The sequence below is a fragment of the Oryctolagus cuniculus genome, chromosome 1 (genome assembly GCF_051225735.1).
Source record: "Oryctolagus cuniculus isolate XC-2025 breed Fujian yellow rabbit chromosome 1, ASM5122573v1, whole genome shotgun sequence".
NCBI lineage: Eukaryota > Metazoa > Chordata > Mammalia > Lagomorpha > Leporidae > Oryctolagus > Oryctolagus cuniculus.
This window is the reverse complement of record NC_142867.1, coordinates 238,338,017-238,354,968: the sequence shown is the minus strand read 5'-3', so window position 1 is coordinate 238,354,968 and position 16,952 is coordinate 238,338,017. Positions and strand designations below refer to the sequence as shown.

The 16,952-nt window shown below is 53.1% G+C and overlaps 1 protein-coding gene across 15 annotated transcripts in view; it reads right to left on the bottom strand.

The window, feature by feature from the left end:
* CACNA1B (calcium voltage-gated channel subunit alpha1 B) overlaps positions 1-16,952 on the bottom strand; it is a 201,815-nt gene that overhangs the window by 93,768 nt on the left and 91,095 nt on the right. For 8 of the 15 annotated variants that reach the window (XR_016229208.1, XM_070068094.2, XM_070068043.2 and 5 more), the window contains exons 19-21: positions 14,289-14,351; positions 10,183-10,995; positions 9,535-9,752 (exon numbers count right to left, since the gene is read on the bottom strand). Coding sequence is in view for 13 of the 15 variants with exons in the window: in XM_070068094.2 (XP_069924195.1) it covers positions 9,535-9,752; positions 10,183-10,995; positions 14,289-14,351 (1,094 nt within the window). In the remaining 2 variants the exon portion in view is untranslated. 15 annotated transcript variants of the gene reach the window in all.

Here is a 16,952-nt window from a genome sequence, read left to right as displayed (position 1 = left end):
TAATAAGGAAAAATGTCACAAATCAGATTCCAATGCTCAAATTAAAACTGGATGAGTGACTAGGTGATGTGAGCGCTGGCCAAACTGTGAGAGGACCTAAAGGGAAAGACACAGAGTCTGAGGGGGAACAGGCGGACGGACCACTGGAGGGACAGGAAAGGAAGGAGACAGGTGTGAAATGAGTGGAGGGAAAAACTAAGGAGTGAGTTTCAAAAAGGCTTAGAAAGAAATCACGCGCAACACAAGCTTAGCAGACATCTGTGCAATTGGAATGTCTAAGACACACACACAAACACAATGTAACAGATCCATTAGAACTATATTTCCAGAAATCTTCCCTGAAATCAAATACCATCCATCATTTGATTTTTGACAAAAGCACCAAAGTGATTCAATGAATGAAGAACATTCTTTTCAGCAGATGGTGGTGGGGTGACCAGACATCCCCAGGGGATGGAGAACCTTGACCCTTCCCTCACTCTGGAAAGACAGAGCAGAAAGGCTTCTCCCACCAACCACATACCTGCAACCTCGGGACACCACATGCAAGCCAGTACAGGAAGGTTCTAGAAGGTGGGACGCAGGCAATGGACTGTCCAGAGGCCCTGAGCGCCGAGGAACAAGGCATTGTATGTTTTTTCTAGATTTTCTTTTATGCTTCGTACATCCCAGAATTGTAAGAGAAGTCAGCAATCCAAAAATGCCAAAAGGTACAGATTCTAAAATGTCCAAGAAAAACCTGGCTCCTCCCTAGGCAAAGGGCAGTCTCTTAAGACAGAAATAATCCCAGACAACTACTCCACTGCGGCCAAAAACCACAGAAAAAAAACAAGGGTTTGATCCCATTGCTACTGGCAGATGCTACAGTGAGAACCCAGACTTCTGTCCTCACTGCTGCCAGTGACCTCAGAGAGAGCCTGGGGGGTGCCAGGGACTCACCCTCACCCTGTGGTAATGAGACCCACCGCTCAGCAGCCCAGGAGAGACAACATGGCAGGCTGGGATCCTGAGTATCACTCAGCACTCACCAGGCACTCCCTGCCCCCTTGGCTCTCGACAGTGAGTTGTAATGGAAAGCCAGGCTCTGACCACCACTTGGAGGCACCAAGGTGAATTTGTTGTTAGTGGCAGCCACGTGTAGAGCAGGGACAAGGAAACTCCCACCACTGCCAGCCACTACGGCAGGAATGGAGGCCTGGTGGGGCAGGGGGACGCCCGCTCAGGCCAGGAGTAATGAGATCAGGTGAAGAACCTGGCTTTCTCCTGCACCTGCCGGCAAAGAGGCAACTCCAAACCCTGCTCCTGCCAGAGTGGCGTCACAGCCCACAGCTGAAACCGAAGACCTCAGGAACACTCAGAAGCCACAACATAACCCAAAGCTCTACATTTCGATCAAAAGTCGCTCATCACACCAAGAATCAGGAAGATCTTAACTTGAATGTGAAAAGACAATCAATAAACACCAGGATAATACAGACATTAGAATTACCTGACAAAGATTTTAAAGCACACATCATAAGCACGCTCCACAGAGAATCAGAAACACACTTGAAACAAATGCAACATGGAAAGTCTCAGCAAAGAGAAGATGTAAAGAACCAAATGAAAACTTCAGAACTGAAAAACGGAACTGAAATTAAAAATCCAGTGGATGGCCCCAACAGTTGAGGGAACAGAGGAAAAACCAGTGACCTGGAAGACAGCACGTCAGAAATGACCCAATCCCAGCAACAGAGAGAAAACAGACTGAACAGGTGCCGGGCGCTAACAAGATGCAACGTTTATGTCCCCAGAGTCCTGGAAGGAGAATGAGGTAGAGCGATGGACGAAATGTTCCCAAACTTGGCGAAAGACATAAACCTTCAGATTCAAGAGGCTGAACAAACCCAAACAGGATCAACATAAAGAAATCCATGCCAAAACACATTGTAACCAAACTTCTGAAATAAAAAACAAAGAAAAAATCTGGAAAGCAGTGAGAGAGAAACATCTTACCTATAGGAAGGAAACAATTCGAATGACAGTAGATTTCTCATCAGAAACCAGGGAGGTCAGAAGGAAGAGGCACACGTTTTTCAAGTGCTGAAAAAAAAAGAACTGTCAACCCAGAATGCTATACCCAGCGGAAACATCCTCAGGAGCCAGGGAAAACCAAGACATCTCAGATGAAGGAAAACCTCAGAGAATTTGCCGCCTGCAGACCTACCCCAGAAGAACGACTGAAGAAGATCCTCCAGAGTCAACCACGAGAGAAGAAACACGGGAAAATAAGGAAGAAGAAAGACACCAGGAGTAACAACGTGGGCAAATGTGGCACACTCTCCTTCTCCCTCTGAGGTTTCTAAACTGCTTGGCAGTTGAAGCAAAAATTATAACACACACTGGTGCAGTCCTGAACGGATGCATAGGAAGTATTTATGAAAATTCTACTACAAATGGGGCAGAGAAAGAGCATAAAGAGAGGCAAGGCTTTTACACTGAACTTAAACTGGCGAAATGCTATCAGCAGTAAGCTGGAGTAAGTTTTATCATGCCGACGGCAACCACCCACACATCTGTATGAAAGACACACTCAGAATACAACAGAGGTGGGCGGTAGTACAGCATCCCTACCACACAGCCTGGTTCAATTCTCAGCCAGCTCCTTCTAACATATACCCTGGGAGGCAGCAGGTGAAACTCTAGGACTTGGGTCCCTGCCTCCCATGTGGGAGACCCAGACTGAAGTTCTGGGCTCCTTGCTTCAGCATGGCACATGGGCTGTTGCAGGCATTTGGGGAGTGAACCAGCAGAGGGAAGAGCTCTCTGACTCTGCCTTTCAAATAAAATAAATAAATAATTTACAAAATACTATAGATACAGCAAAGTATAATTCTAAAATATGTTCAAATAACCCACAGGAACACAGGAAAAAGAAACCAGAGAAATGGAAAACAGAGAGAACAAACAGATTAAGCCCTAATATAACAATAATTACATTAAATGTAAATGATCTTAAAATGCCAAATAAAAGAAATTGACAAAATAAATTAAAAACATGACTAAACTATATATGCTGTCTACAAGGAATTTACTTAAAATCTGTAAGGCTAGATGACAAGTAAAAAGATGAAAAATGCATCTCGTGCAAATCCCGATCCAAAGGAAGCAAGAGCAGAAATATTAAGGTGAGGCAGACTGTGGGTCACAGAAAACTACCAGATACAGAGGAGGACACGACACAGTTACAAAAGGCACAACCTACTAACAGCTTATGAATTCAGTATTTCTCTGACACCAGAATCAGACACACAGTACAAAAAGGAAAATTACAGATCAATACCCCACATGAACACAAAGGAAAAATTCCCTAACGAAGTATTAGCAGATACAACTCAGCAAGAGAGAGAGAAATAATTACACACAATAGCTAGGGAGGTTTACCTCAGGGATGCAAGACTAGTTTAGCACCGGAAAGTTAATCCACATAAATTAACCAACATATTAACAGAGGACCACGTGATCACACCAATTCACGCAGAAAGTCACTGGGCAAAATTCAGTACCTACTCAGGACAAAAACTCCCAATAAAGGTGAATGGAGAGAAACCTCAACATGAGCCAAGTATCTACCACAGCCAACCAAACAAAGCAACACCAAGAGCTCAGAGCTGATGCCACTCTAGGCAGTGACAGGCTGAATGCAGGACAGGCCAGGAACCAGAGGAAAGCACCCGTTCCGTCCTCCCCAAGGCTCCTCAGTACTGTGCTGGAGCCATGGGCAAGACAGCAGGAGCAGCGGGTACCCCCGCCTTGGAGAACAGCACTGCTCAAGGCAGGGGCCCTGGCACCACAACACAAGCCAAGGCAAAACCCACAACTGGTTGTTTTTTTTTTTTTTTTTTTTTGACAGGCAGAGTGGACAGTGAGAGAGAGAGACAGAGAGAAAGGTCTTCCTTTTTTGCCGTTGGTTCACCCTCCAATGGCTGCCGCGGCCAGTGCGCTGCGGCCGGCGCACCGCGCTAATCCGATGGCAGGAGCCAGGTACTTCTCCTGGTCTCCCATGGGGTGCAGGGCCCAAGTACTTGGGCCATCCTCCACTGCACTCCCTGGCCACAGCAGAGAGCTGGCCTGGAAGAAGGGCAACCAGGACAGAATCCGGTGCCCCGACCGGGACTAGAACCCGGTGTGCCGGCGCCGCAAGGCGGAGGATTAGCCTAGTGAGTCGCAGCGCCAGCTGTTTTTTTTTTTTTTTTTTTTTTTAAGATTTATTTATTTATTTATTTGAAAGTCAGAGTTACATAGAGAGAAAAGGAGAGGCAGAGAGAGAAAGAGGTCTTCCATCTGCTGGTTTATTCCCCAGATGGCCGCAACGGCTGGAGCTGCACTGTCCAGAGCCAGGAGCCAGGAGCTTTTCCTGGGACCCCATGCGGGTTCAGGAGCCCAAGGACTTGGGCCATCTTCTACTGCCATCCCAGGCCATAGCAGAGAGCTGGATCAGAAGCAGAGCAGCTAGGACTCAAACCGGCGCCCATATGGGATGCCGGCACTGTAGGCAACAGCTTTACCCGCTACACTACAGCACCGGCCCCCACAATTGCTTTTAAAATTCATAAAAATCACCACACCAAGTGGAAGAATCTATAGGCTATGATTAAATTAGTAATCTGAGGGATTTATAGCCTTACAGAGCATACAGTAAAAATCAAAGAATAAAACGGCCAACGAAAGAAGCCAGAATAGCAACAACAAAGTAAAACAAAGGAAAATTATGAGGAAAAAATAAAGATAAAATTACAAAGTAATAGTTTTAAAAACAAAAGTACAGGGACCGGCACCATAGCGAAGTATGTCAAGCCTCCATCTGTGGCGCCTGCATCCCATATGGGTGGCAGTTTGAATCCCGAATCCCGACTGCTCCACTTCTGATCCAGCTCCCTGCTGATGGCCTTGGAAAGCAATGGTAGATGGCCGAAATGCTTGGGCCCAAGACCACGTGGGAGACTCAGAAGAAGCTCCTGGCTCCTGGCTTTAATCAGCCCAGCTCTGGCAGTCGCAGCCATTTGGGGTGTGAACCAGCAGATGGAAGATCTCTCTCTCTCTCTCTCTGTCTCTCCCAATCTCTGTCTCTAACTCTGCCTCTCAAATAAATAAATAAATCTTAAAAAAAAAAACCTACAGAAGTAATAAGCATATTAAAATGCCAGCTTTCTTTTCATGAAAAGAAAAAACAAAAACCCACTAATCACAAAGAAAAAGAAAAACACAAAAATATACAAGATAAAAAAATTATGAGGGGCCGGCACTGTGGTACAGTGGGTAAAGCTGCCACCTGCAGTGCCGGTATCCCATATGGGCGCCAGTTCGAGTCCCTGCTGTTCCTCTTCCAATTCAGCTCTCTGCGATGGCCTGGGAAAGCAGTAGAAGATGGCCCAAGTCCTTGGACCCCTGCACCCGCATGGGAGACCCGGAAGAAGCTCCTGGCTCTTAGCTTCGGATCTGCACAGCTCTGGCTGTTGCAGCCATTTGGGGAGTGAACCAGCAATGGAAGACCTCTCGACCTCTTTCTCTCTCTCTCTCTCTCTGCCTCTGCTTCTCTGTAACTCTTTGACTTTCAAATAAATAAATAAATCTTTTTAAAAAAGTTATGAGAGAGGCCGGCGCCGTGGCTCACTAGGCTAATCCTCCGCCTTGTGGAGTCAGCACACCGGGTTCTAGTCCCGGTCAGGACGCCGGATTCTGTCCCGGTTGCCCCTCTTCCAGTCCAGCTCTCTGCTATGGCCGGGGAGTGCAGTGGAGGATGGCCCAAGTGCTTGGGCCCTGCACCCGCATGGGAGACCAGGAGAAGCACCTGGCTCCTGCCATCGGATCAGTGTGATGCACTGGCCGCAGCACGCCGGCCGTGGCAGCCATTGGAGGGTGAACCAATGGCAAAGGAAGACCTTTCTCTCTGTGTCTCTCTCTCTCTCACTGTCCACTCTGCCTGTCAAAAAAAAAAAAAAAAGTTATGAGAGAAACAAATATACAACAAGAGGGAAATTTTTAAAAAGATAAACTTAAGCACTCCTTTGTGTCTGTATAAGTAAATGGAAAGATCTAGATGAAACAGATAATTTCTAAGGAAAATGTAATTTACCAAGCTCATCTCCAGAGACAAAATCGTTGAGAGAGCCAAGTAAATAGAGAGGCAGAGATGTTGCCAAGGAAGTGGTCTACAAAGGAACACAGGACATAGGCAACTCTTAGAGAGAATCATGACACTGCTGAAGCAAGGCATCCCCGAGATTCCTGAGCCACCGCAGAAGACAGCAAGAGAACTTTCCAGTTCTTTCCAACAGTGGTGGATCCACAACCACAGAACTGCTCGTCACTTACATTTCCCCATCAGTGCCTCTCAGCTTCATGATGTCCACTCTCCAGGAAAACTTCCCCCTCTCCTCCCACCCCACCAATGCTGTTGGATATTTTGGCTGGTATTATTTAGGAAAAAATGTATGCATCCCCAGAACTCCTAGTCACGTTTCAAACAAAGTAATGTGGGTGACAGCTCTCGGGTAAGATTCTGCACCATTGGTAGATGCTTCTCAAACCGCGAGGCACCAAGGTTCCGCACAGGAGGACAGGGAGCAGTTGCCTGTGCATGCTGCTTTCACTGGGCAATCAGACAGCAACACTTTACATCCCAACGCCAGAGCCTGCTGCTTCTCAGCCTCTAATGGTGCCTTAGCTGTACTTCAGGAAGCTGGCTGGTGGCTTTGCACTGACATATAATGCATTACAGTTTTTTTTTTTTTTTCATTTAAAATGATGGGAAATGGGGCTACCAAGTACGACATTCGATTTCAGGGATGGAGCAGTGAAGTCTCATGATGCTTGGACACAGTTAAGAAAGCTACAAAACACATCTCACTTCAAAGTACAAATCCAAAAATCACACATCAAGTATTACACAGAATCCAACAGCACATTAAAAAATAAATCCAGGAGAGCTCTACTTTAACAGGGAAGAGACAGCTTCACAGCAGGAAGCTGGTCACAATACATCCCCATATGTAAGGAGAAAAAAACATGATCCATATGGATACCGAGAAAACCTCCAGCAAAATTAAGCTTCTCCTAATAAAAGTGCTGACTGAAATGGGAACTAATAGGAACCAAAATGTGATTTCTCACACACACACACAGGCACACATCCCTCAAGCCCAGATCCAGAGGCTCCCACTGCCACCTTTGTTACTGGTGGTATATCATACAGCGAAACCAAACAAAAACCCACAGTGAGAGCTCTGAGACTTGGAAAAAAGAGAAATATGTTTGTGCAAGTTTTGATAATATAAGTGGAGAACACAAAGAGAATCAATGCTAAAACTAAGACACAACGTGATAATTCAGAAAAGTAGCAAGATACACAAGGAACACACCAGAGTCCACAGCAGGGTGTCTGTTTTTAGAAGCAGTGAAAATGGGCAGATGAGGGTTAGCATCAGGGTCACAATTGCAGGAAGAGAATGGGAGGAGATATGTGACAGAAGACTGGTACGCAGCATATACACAGAACTCCCACAACACAGCAGGCAGAAGACAAACAGGCAAAAGACCCAAACAGGAACCGCAGCATGGGAGACACCTACGTGGCAGTTAAGTGTCAAGAAGATGCTCAATGTCTTAGGAGAGCACTCCAGGGAGATCATCGAAGACCGGATTAAACAATGAGCACAAAACATTTTGAAATGCAGTCATGGTTTTCTCATAATAAGCATTTTCTCTGAACTCTTTGAAGATCCCTCAGGCTCAAGCAGTTGCAAATTAAAACCTTGTGATATCACTACACACTTAATTAGAATGGCTAACACCCAAAACACTGACAGCAGCCATTCACTGTCAGAGGACACACAAAGTGGGACAGTCACTCTGGAACAGTCTGGCGGCTTCACAGCAGTGAGCACAGCCTTACAAAACAGTCAGGGGCTTCTCACACAGCAGTCAGGGGCTTCTCACAGCAGTGAGCACAACCTCACACAGCCGTCACTGGTTCCTCACAACAGTGAGCACAGCCTCACACAGCAGTCAGGGGCTTCTCACAGCAGTGAGCACAGCCTCACACAGCCGTCACTGGTTCCTCACAACAGTGAGCACAGCCTCACACAGCAGTCAGGGGCTTCTCACAGCAGTGAGCACAGCCTCACACAGCCGTCACTGGTTCCTCACAACAGTGAGCACAGCCTCACACAGCCGTCACTGGCTTCTCACAACAGTGAGCACAGCCTCACACAACAAAGCCATCAATGGCTCCTCACAACAGTGAGCACAGCCTCACACAACACAGCCGGCATGGGTTCGGTGTTTACCCAAGTGAGTTGAAAGCTACATTTACACAAAAACCTAAACATGAGTATTTATAGCAGCCTATTCAAAATTGCCCAACACCAACAGTAACCACAATGCCCTCCCACAGGAGAATGGAGAAACAGACTATGGAGACTGCCAAAGAAATGAGCTAACAAGCCACAAAGACATGGGGGAAGCTTAAGTGCACAAAGCCAGTCAGAAACACTGCAACTACATAGTACAAAGACCCCTGGTCACCAACAAGCTCATGGCAGGAGAGGGGCAGGAGGGCCACATCTGGACCCGGTGGACAGAAACCAGGTGTGGGTCGTAGGTGCAGCCAGAAGCTAATCCAGAGTGCATCAGACAAGATGACAGCAAGGTAAAGACTCACTTGTGCCCACAGAAGTCAAAGAATGGACTGGAACAGCCTTCTTCCAAGGGGGACAGGGGGAGGCTGAGTAGCTAGAGCCCACTCATCTTCACTGTTATGCCTGGGACCAGACACAGGTGTACAGGCCCTGGGTGAGAGCATCTCAGCAAGACAGAACAGGTGCCTGCCTGTGGCGGCACCTGACTGAGCTCACCTGGCCACTCTGCCTTAAATGCTTGTCAATCCCTGTTTCTGCCGTCTCCCTGCTCCCCAGGGATGCTTTCTCTGTATTCAAGGCAGGATCCCCACCATGAGGGCTTGTGCCTGACACCTGCAGGTGCTCCCTGCTGGACTGGAGCCCACCTGTAGTCAGCTGGCCTCGCAGGAACACAGGAGGTGAGGGGAAGAAAGCAGGCAGCTGAGCCCAAGGCCTGGGGGCCGGCAGGGGTGTGGTGGTGACACACTGGCACCGGCAGATGGGAAGATGACCACTGAGAGCCTCCTCCGCCTCCTCCCCCACGCACCCTTGGCCCCATCCAGGCTGTGGCCAGCGTCCCCAGCAGCACGCAAGCATGCAGAGCTGTGGCTGTTGTTTTGCCGCCTGTTCCCTGGCAGGGCTGGCTTCCTGCGCTGTGTCACGCAGTGCCCAGCACTTCCTGGGCCACTCACAACTATTTTTGCATGGGAAGAGGCTGGAGCTTGACCTCTGGCTGCCTCTGAGGTACTAAAAAGCAGAGGGACATCCAGGGACAGACGTCGAAGCAAAAAACAAGTCACAGAAGTGAGCTGGGTCCCCACGCAGCAGGGGGGAGGGGTTGGAGGAGGGCCCTGTCCAGGCACAGGAGGATACTCACTGGGCACTACCGTGGTCTCCCCGGGGGGGCCGGTCAGCGTCACAGGAATGTGCACAGTGGTGCTGGTGTCCGGGGGCTGACTACCCATGCGGGTGACGTTCCGCTGGTTGTCCGCATCCTCTGGCTGCTCCTCCACCTTCTGCAGACAGGTGCTGGGCAGCGTATGCACAGCGCCCACTCCCAGCATGCCGATGGCCTCCAGGTCACAGGGCAGCTCCCTGCAACCGAGAAAGCACTTCACAGACTGACCACCCAGGCTGCCGTCCAGTCTGCAGCCCCAGCTCCTCACACCTCTGCCCACCTCCTCCTGCTCCAGCCCCTCTTGTGGTTTGTATTACTGCACACACAAGACTGTGTGGTGGGGCAGAACGAAGGAGCCACCCCTGCCTCTGCACACACAGATGGCGCTGGGCAGGCTGATCCTGAGGGTGGCCTCCACTGCATGTGCTACAGCTGGCTTCTGGCTGGCAGGCAGGCAGGCCTCAAGCCCTACTGCAGACCAGTGCAGAGTGGCCTCCCCCTCTCGTTCTTACCCCAGGGCCACTGTGTTCTTCCCCATCAGCAGTAACCACTGCCCACTGAGGCCCCTCTCTGCAACCCGATGCAGGCTCGCCTAGCCCCGCCTGACCTCGCCCCGAGCCCCCTCACTTGGGCTGGTGGTTCCGAGCCTCCTTGTCCTTCTCGGCCTCCGTGGCCTCGCCCCCCTTCTCGGCAGCCTCCTTGTCCTTCTCCGCGGTCTCCTGGGTGGGCGGCGCCTTGTGCCGAGCCCGGTGCCGCCGCGCAGGCTCCTCGCTGCTCTCAGCCTCCCGGGGGCACGCCCGGGGGCCCGTGCGGTGTCGTGCGCGCCGCTCGCCCCTGGTCCCGGACGCTGGGCCCTCCTTGCCCGGGTCGGGCCCGTGCCGGTGCGCGCGGTGGCGGCGGGGCTCCCTCTCAGCTGCCTCCTCCGGTGACCCGCGCCGGTGGTGGCGCCGACCACCTTCAGGACACGGGCCACGGCCGCGATCGCTGCGCACCTCCGGGGCGCCCGGGGCCTCCTTGCTGCGGCTGCGGCGTGGCCGCCCCCGCTCCTCGCGGGGCCCCAGCTCCCCGCCCTCTGCCCTCAGAGCTTCGGCTCTGTCCTGTTCCCCCGCCGAGGGGACCGTGGCGGGAGCCTTGTCCTTGTCTCGGTGCCGGTGATGCCTGCGCGGGGGATCCGCACCCTCGGGGGCCTCCGAGCCATCCGGCCGGGACTTCCCCCCCGGGGGGCCCCGCGGAGCGTCGCGGCCGGGCTCAACCACCAGCGGCCGGTCCAGGTGCGTCTTCACGTCGGGCCGCAGGTGGCGCGCGGTGGCGTAGCGCAGCCTCTCCTCGGGGTCCATCTCGCTGTACAGCGCCTCGCAGCTGGCCCTCAGGTTCTGCAGCCGCAGCTGGCTGGCTCGCTGCTCCCACACCGAGCGCGCTTTGGCCGAGTTCTGCTGCCTGCTGCGGGGAGACTGGCATGAGTACCTTGCACCGCCCACTCTGGCTCCCGGGGCCCCCGTGGATGGACACACGGCAATGGACGGATGGCGAGGGGGCAGGAGGAAGGCAAGGAGACAGTGGCAGTCAGAGCCCTCGGGACACCTCCGGAGTCCATGCGGGAGATCCGAGAGAACAGAACTCATCAATGGCCCCATGGCAGCCTTGGGACTCAGCAGGCCGTGAGACCTGTCTGGAGGACCCTCCCAAGACTGAGGCCTTTCTCCAGCAGGTGGCCAGGAGCCCAAGGCCAAAGGGTATGGGGCAGTGGGAAGCTGGGTTCCAGCAAGAGTGGACAGATGGGCTTCCAGGGCAGGTGAGTTGCACCCAGGGAGGCCAACAAGGGGAGAGGCGAGGAACATCATCCAAACGGGCAGGGCTGATGGCCCCCAAGGGGTCAGGGGGCCCCCATCCAGAGTGAGAGTAGAGCAGCCCCAGGAGGGGCCACATCCCCACTGCCTCTCCCAGGAGCAAAGCCACCAGTAAGAAGGAGAAAGGGCTGTTTACGAGCGAGCCCCAGAAGAGGCAGATGCTGACCTGGAGCAGACAGCAGTGCCCAAGAGACCATCTCACCCTCCTAGGAGCAAACACAGAGCCTCAGCTGCTTCCCCAGAGACTCAGTCCCAGCTGGACAGCCGCCACTCAGCTCCATGACCAGGAGCCCAGAAGTCAGGTCTGGGAAACCCCCTCCCATGGTCCTAATGTCCTCTCCTTTGGCTCCAGGGATAGCCCCTCCTTCCTCCTGGGGCAGAGCTGGAACCTGGCCTTCAGGACCCCTAGCACAGGGGTAGCTGGTGGTCTAGGCTGGGCTGGTGTTGCCCAGGCCACCGAAGGCCCGGCCTGACCTCGGAGCCTCGATTTCCAGCACCATGTGTAGGGCCCCACAGCCAGGGTGCATGCCGGGCTCTCTGCTGAACGGGAACACTACAGTAGACAGCGCCAGCCCCACTTCCACCAAGCAGAAGCCTTATCTGAGGCCAGAGCCTCCGTTCCTCAGCCTCTGAGCCTCCTGAGCAGTCTTGGCAGTGGCAGCAGCACCACTGGCAATGGTGGTACAGGCATCATGATCACTGCACAGTGCTCCTGGCTCAGCGCCCACCTCATCCAGCCCTTACAGCCTCCCTAAGAATCAGGTGCTATCCTGTCCCCAAGTCATAGATGAACCTCGAGACAGGACGTGGCCTGCCCAGGGCCTGTGAGCGCTGATGGAGCCAGGACCAGATGGGTACAAGGGCTAAAGGAGAGAGGTCTCCAGAGAAGACCTTGGCTTCAGCAAGACCCCAGCTGCGCCAAAAGCACAAAGTGCAGCTGCGGCCTGCAGATGCCCAGGCCAGAAACTGGAAGAGACAGAGGCCACCGGGCAAGGGGAGACCCAGCCCCGTACTAGCTGGGCCAGGACAACAGACATCAAACCCCATCCCGCTGCAGGGGAAGTCTGGGCTGCAGTGTGGGAGCCAGCTCCAGGCAGTGCTTCACAAGTGTGGTAGCAGAAGAGCACAGTGTTGGTCCCTTCAGCTAGGGGCTCAGGCAAGTGAGGGCAGAGTGGCCTGCAGACCCCGACCTGTCTCCCCTGATGTGTTGAAGCTGAGCTGCCACAGATTCACAGCCACCCCGTGCCAGCACCAGAGGCGAGGGTCCGACGCTCGGTGCTGTGTGATGAGAATGGAAGACCGCCATGTAGGAATTCACCAAGGCAGGAGCTCTGTGAGAGCTGACAGTCACTCACCACCACCGGCTTCTGCATCACAGCCCAAGATGGGCCTGGACTGAGCCACCTGGTCAGCAGGGCAGCAGCCCACTCAGATGAAGCCACAGACTGTGGGGAGAACATTGCAGTTCTTTCGGAAGACAGGTGGTGAAGGGGAGGGACACACACAGCGGCTGCTGGCTGGCTCAGTGTCTGTCCACACAGGCAGGAGTGGACTCTCAGGTGCAGGAAGGGTCCAGCTGCCTGCTGGACTGAGGGCCTGGGGCTGGGAGGCCGTCACGAGTGCCCAGGAGAAGCACAACCCTGAGTGGCCTGCAAAGGGGCCACTGCCCACTTCCACATCAGCCCCTCTGCAGTGCCTCCGCCTGCTCCTTCTGGGCCTGTCACTCTGAGCCCTAACATAACCAGATGCCAGCAGCCCAGCTGCACTCCTGCCTGGATGCATCCCCCAGCCTCTGAGTCTGCCTGCCAGGCCTCTCTTCCTTGCTGGTGTCAGCCTGCACCTGTTCTGGACACTGTATGGGGGGGTTAGTCCCACTGAGAATGAGAGAGCCCCACCACTCTCCACTCCCCATGCAGTGTGGCTAGGGACCGTCACCCAGACAAAGCCCTTAATTACAGGGCTTTTGAAGGAGTCCCATGGTGGAGCCACCACCATGACATCCTGACCCTGGCCTACAGGACAGAGCAACCACACCCAGGCTGTGCACTCTGCGTGGCTGTAGGACACATCAAGGAGCCACGAGGGTCTCTGCTGCTCGTGCTGATACATGAGGTAGCCTGGGGTGACACCCCCAGGTGGGTCATTCAATGTGCGGCCAGCTGTCAGGGCCCCTGTAGCACCTACGGAAAGACTGGGCCCAGCAAGAAGGGAGCACAGGAGCGGGGCAAACAGGAGCTCACCGCCCTCAGGATGCAGGGGCACCTGCGTCACCACCTCCATCCAGCTGACCCAACTGTGCCCAACCACTTCAAGGACTCGCTCACTGGCAGAGCGTGACCTCACCTTCAAGAGCACCCAGACCACCCAGGAGCACTGCCCAGGAAGCGCTGCCCCAGGGGAGGCCAGTCGGTCAGGCTCGTCTCACCTCCAGGAGAGCCAGCCTAGGGTGTCTGTGGCTCCTCTGTGGGCTCTGTCCAGTCAAACAGCGGCTCTGCCCTGATAGAACAAGGACTTGCTGAGAGCCACAGATGTCAGGGTGGCTAGGAGGACCAAGAGCGTCGCCAAGGAGCCGCCACAGAACACTCTGTGCCACCTTTGCTCACAGGAGCCCATGACACACTCGAGACACCGAAGTGATTGTGCACGGACAGACAACAGACAAGAGGAGTTACAGGAGGGGCTGGGCTCAGGGAGGGCTGAGCCAGTGGGCAGGACATGGGCCTGTCGGGGAGCCTGCCCACCACTCCCTGCCCGGGCACAAGGCTTGCCCAAGCTGCCCCAGGAAGCGAATGCTCGAGGTGGGAAAGCAGAGTCGGAGGTAGGGGGAGGTGTGTGCATGTAGCAGTCATGGAGCCACGGATGGATTATCGTAGCAGAGCGACTCACGGTGAATTTACGCTGGAGACAGATGAGCTGCGAGATACAGTACCTCGAGTTTGCTTTACAAAACTGCACATGCAAAAAACAAAACAAAACAGAAGTGAGAAGACCAGAAAGAAAGTCCCGAGAGACACTCCATGCAGGCACAGGCTGCGGTGTGCACCTTCAGAGACCTCGGGGCAAAAGAGAAATTGACCAATCCCACATGTGCAGAAAAGTGAAACCAAGGTGAACACAGAAACCCCATAATGGCTTCAAGACGAGAAGCTGTTATCTTGGAGACTGTAGCCATTGCTCAGTGCACAGTGCCCTAGAGAACAGCAGGGTTAGAAAGACTCTGCACCCATTTCCTATAACCCCAGAGCCGGGGCAGGCTGATCGTGTTGTCTGCTGGCCTTGCAGTGGAGCACCGCAGGCTAGCAGGGGGTTGGGAGCCATACTCGTGACAGTGCTGGACCCCGGTGCCCTCCATGCCTGCCTTCCCACTGTAACCCAAGAGTTTCTAGTCAGCCAGGATCCCCACAGTGGCCAGTCCAGCTCCAGCACCAGCTGACCTTCCCTATGGGTGCAACTGCATTCCAAATGATACCCTAGAAGCTCTTCCAAACACAGCAGAAAAGAACCCAAGGATCTCTTTATGGCTGTTTCCCTTTCCAGTAACCTTCCTGGCAGGGCCAGTTGAGTTTCCAGTGTATCCTTGTCAAGGGCAAGGTCATTGCAACTTCCTGTGCACTCAGCAGCTCACCTGCCCTCAGGCCCTGGGTGCAGACAGGATGTGTTTTGTGAAAGTGAGTGTGAGACTGTCAGTAGCTATGAGCACACGTGTGTGAATGTGTGTGACAGTGTGAGCACACGTGTCTGTGAGACTGTATGAGCACACGTGTGAATGTGTGAGACTGTCAGTGGCTATGGGCACACATGTGTGAATGTGTGTATGCGTGATACTGTGAATGTAAATTGTGTGTGAGACTGAGGGGGAGTGAATGTGATAGTGTGACAGTGTGAATACCAGTATGAGCACATGTGAGCAAGTGTATGAACATTAGAGTGTGAGCACATGTGTGAATGTGTGACAGTGCATGGTATTCTGAACGCAAATTGTGTGTGAGACTGAGTGAATGTGATAGTGTGAGTGTGAATGTACAAGCACACTTGTGGGACTGCCTGCATGTGAGATGCAGAGTGTGACAGCATGTGATGTGCATGTGAGCACAAATGAGAGGGAGCATGTGAACATGAGAGCATGCATGTGCATGTAAGAGCATGTGTGTAAACACATGTGAAAGACTGAACATGTGTGTGAATGTGAGAGCACCAGGGTATGGGTGTGTGTGTGCAGTGACAGCATGTATGTGAACACATGTGGGCACATGCAAGAGACTGAACACATGTGTGTGAATGTGGGAACATGAGTGCATGTGTGGTGACTGCGTGAACACATGTGGGCACATGTGATAGACTGAGCATGTGTGTGAATGCAGGAGCATGAGTGCATGTGTGGTGACTGTGTGTGAATATATGTGAGCACATGTGATAGATTGAGCACATGTGTGAATGTGGGAGCACCAGGGCATAGGTGTGTGTGTGCAGTGACAGCATATGTGTGAACACATGTGAGCACATGTGAGACTGACCACATGTGTGAATGTGGGAGCATGAGTGCATGCATGTGCATGTGTGGTGAGGGTGTAAGAGCACATGTGTGTGGACACATGTGAGCACATGTAAGAGATGGAGCACACATCTGTGAATGTGAAAGCTCAAGTGCATACATGTGCATATGTGGTGAGAGTGTGTGTGTGAGCACATGTGAGTGTCAGGGTGTATGTGAACGTGAAAGCATGAGTGCATGCATGCATGTGTGGTGAGAGCATGTGCATGTGTGTGAGCACATGTGAGTGTCAGGGACTGTGTGAACATGACAGCATGAATGCATTGTGTGCATGTATGGTGAGAGCATATGTATGAGCACATGTGTCAGTGTGTGAACATGACAGGACATGTGCATGTGTGTATGTGGTGACAGTGTGTGCATGGGTGTGTGACATGTGTCAGGGAGTATGTAAATGTGAGAGTACAAGTGCATGCGTATGCATGTGTGGCAAGAGCGTGAGTGCCAGTGTTCAGAAGTCTAGCTGGGGATGGGGGTGATACTGCAAAGAGAACCAGGAAGATGGCTCGGGCTTGGGTCCCTTCCCTCCCAGGGGCTAAAGGCAGCCCCAGTCTCAGAGGGTCTCCCTGGAGCCTTGGGTCACCCCTGTGTGGGGTCCCACCCCCACCATGTCAGTGAGACAAGCACCCCTGAGGGCCTCTCAGATGCAGAAGGTTGCAGTGGTGCGCCCACTCCACACCACGTGACTCAGCTGCAGGACACAAGCATAGGGACACAGGCAGACGGCCTTTACATCCACCACTCACACACACCGAGGCCAAACCACTCCCCAGAGGCTGGTACCTGCGGGATCTGTGGTCAAGTCAGACTGACACCTCGTTTGACAGGTATGCTGAGGATAGGGGCCCAGAGCTGCCTCTCAGGCAGAGTAGGACCCACCACGGGCCTGCGTCTGCTCCCCCTTCCTGGATGTGAGGCTGTGACATGGGGCCCAGAGCTACCTCCCAGCCTGAGACCCACTGGGCAGCACGGCACCTTTGGGCCCCCAGGAGAAAAGA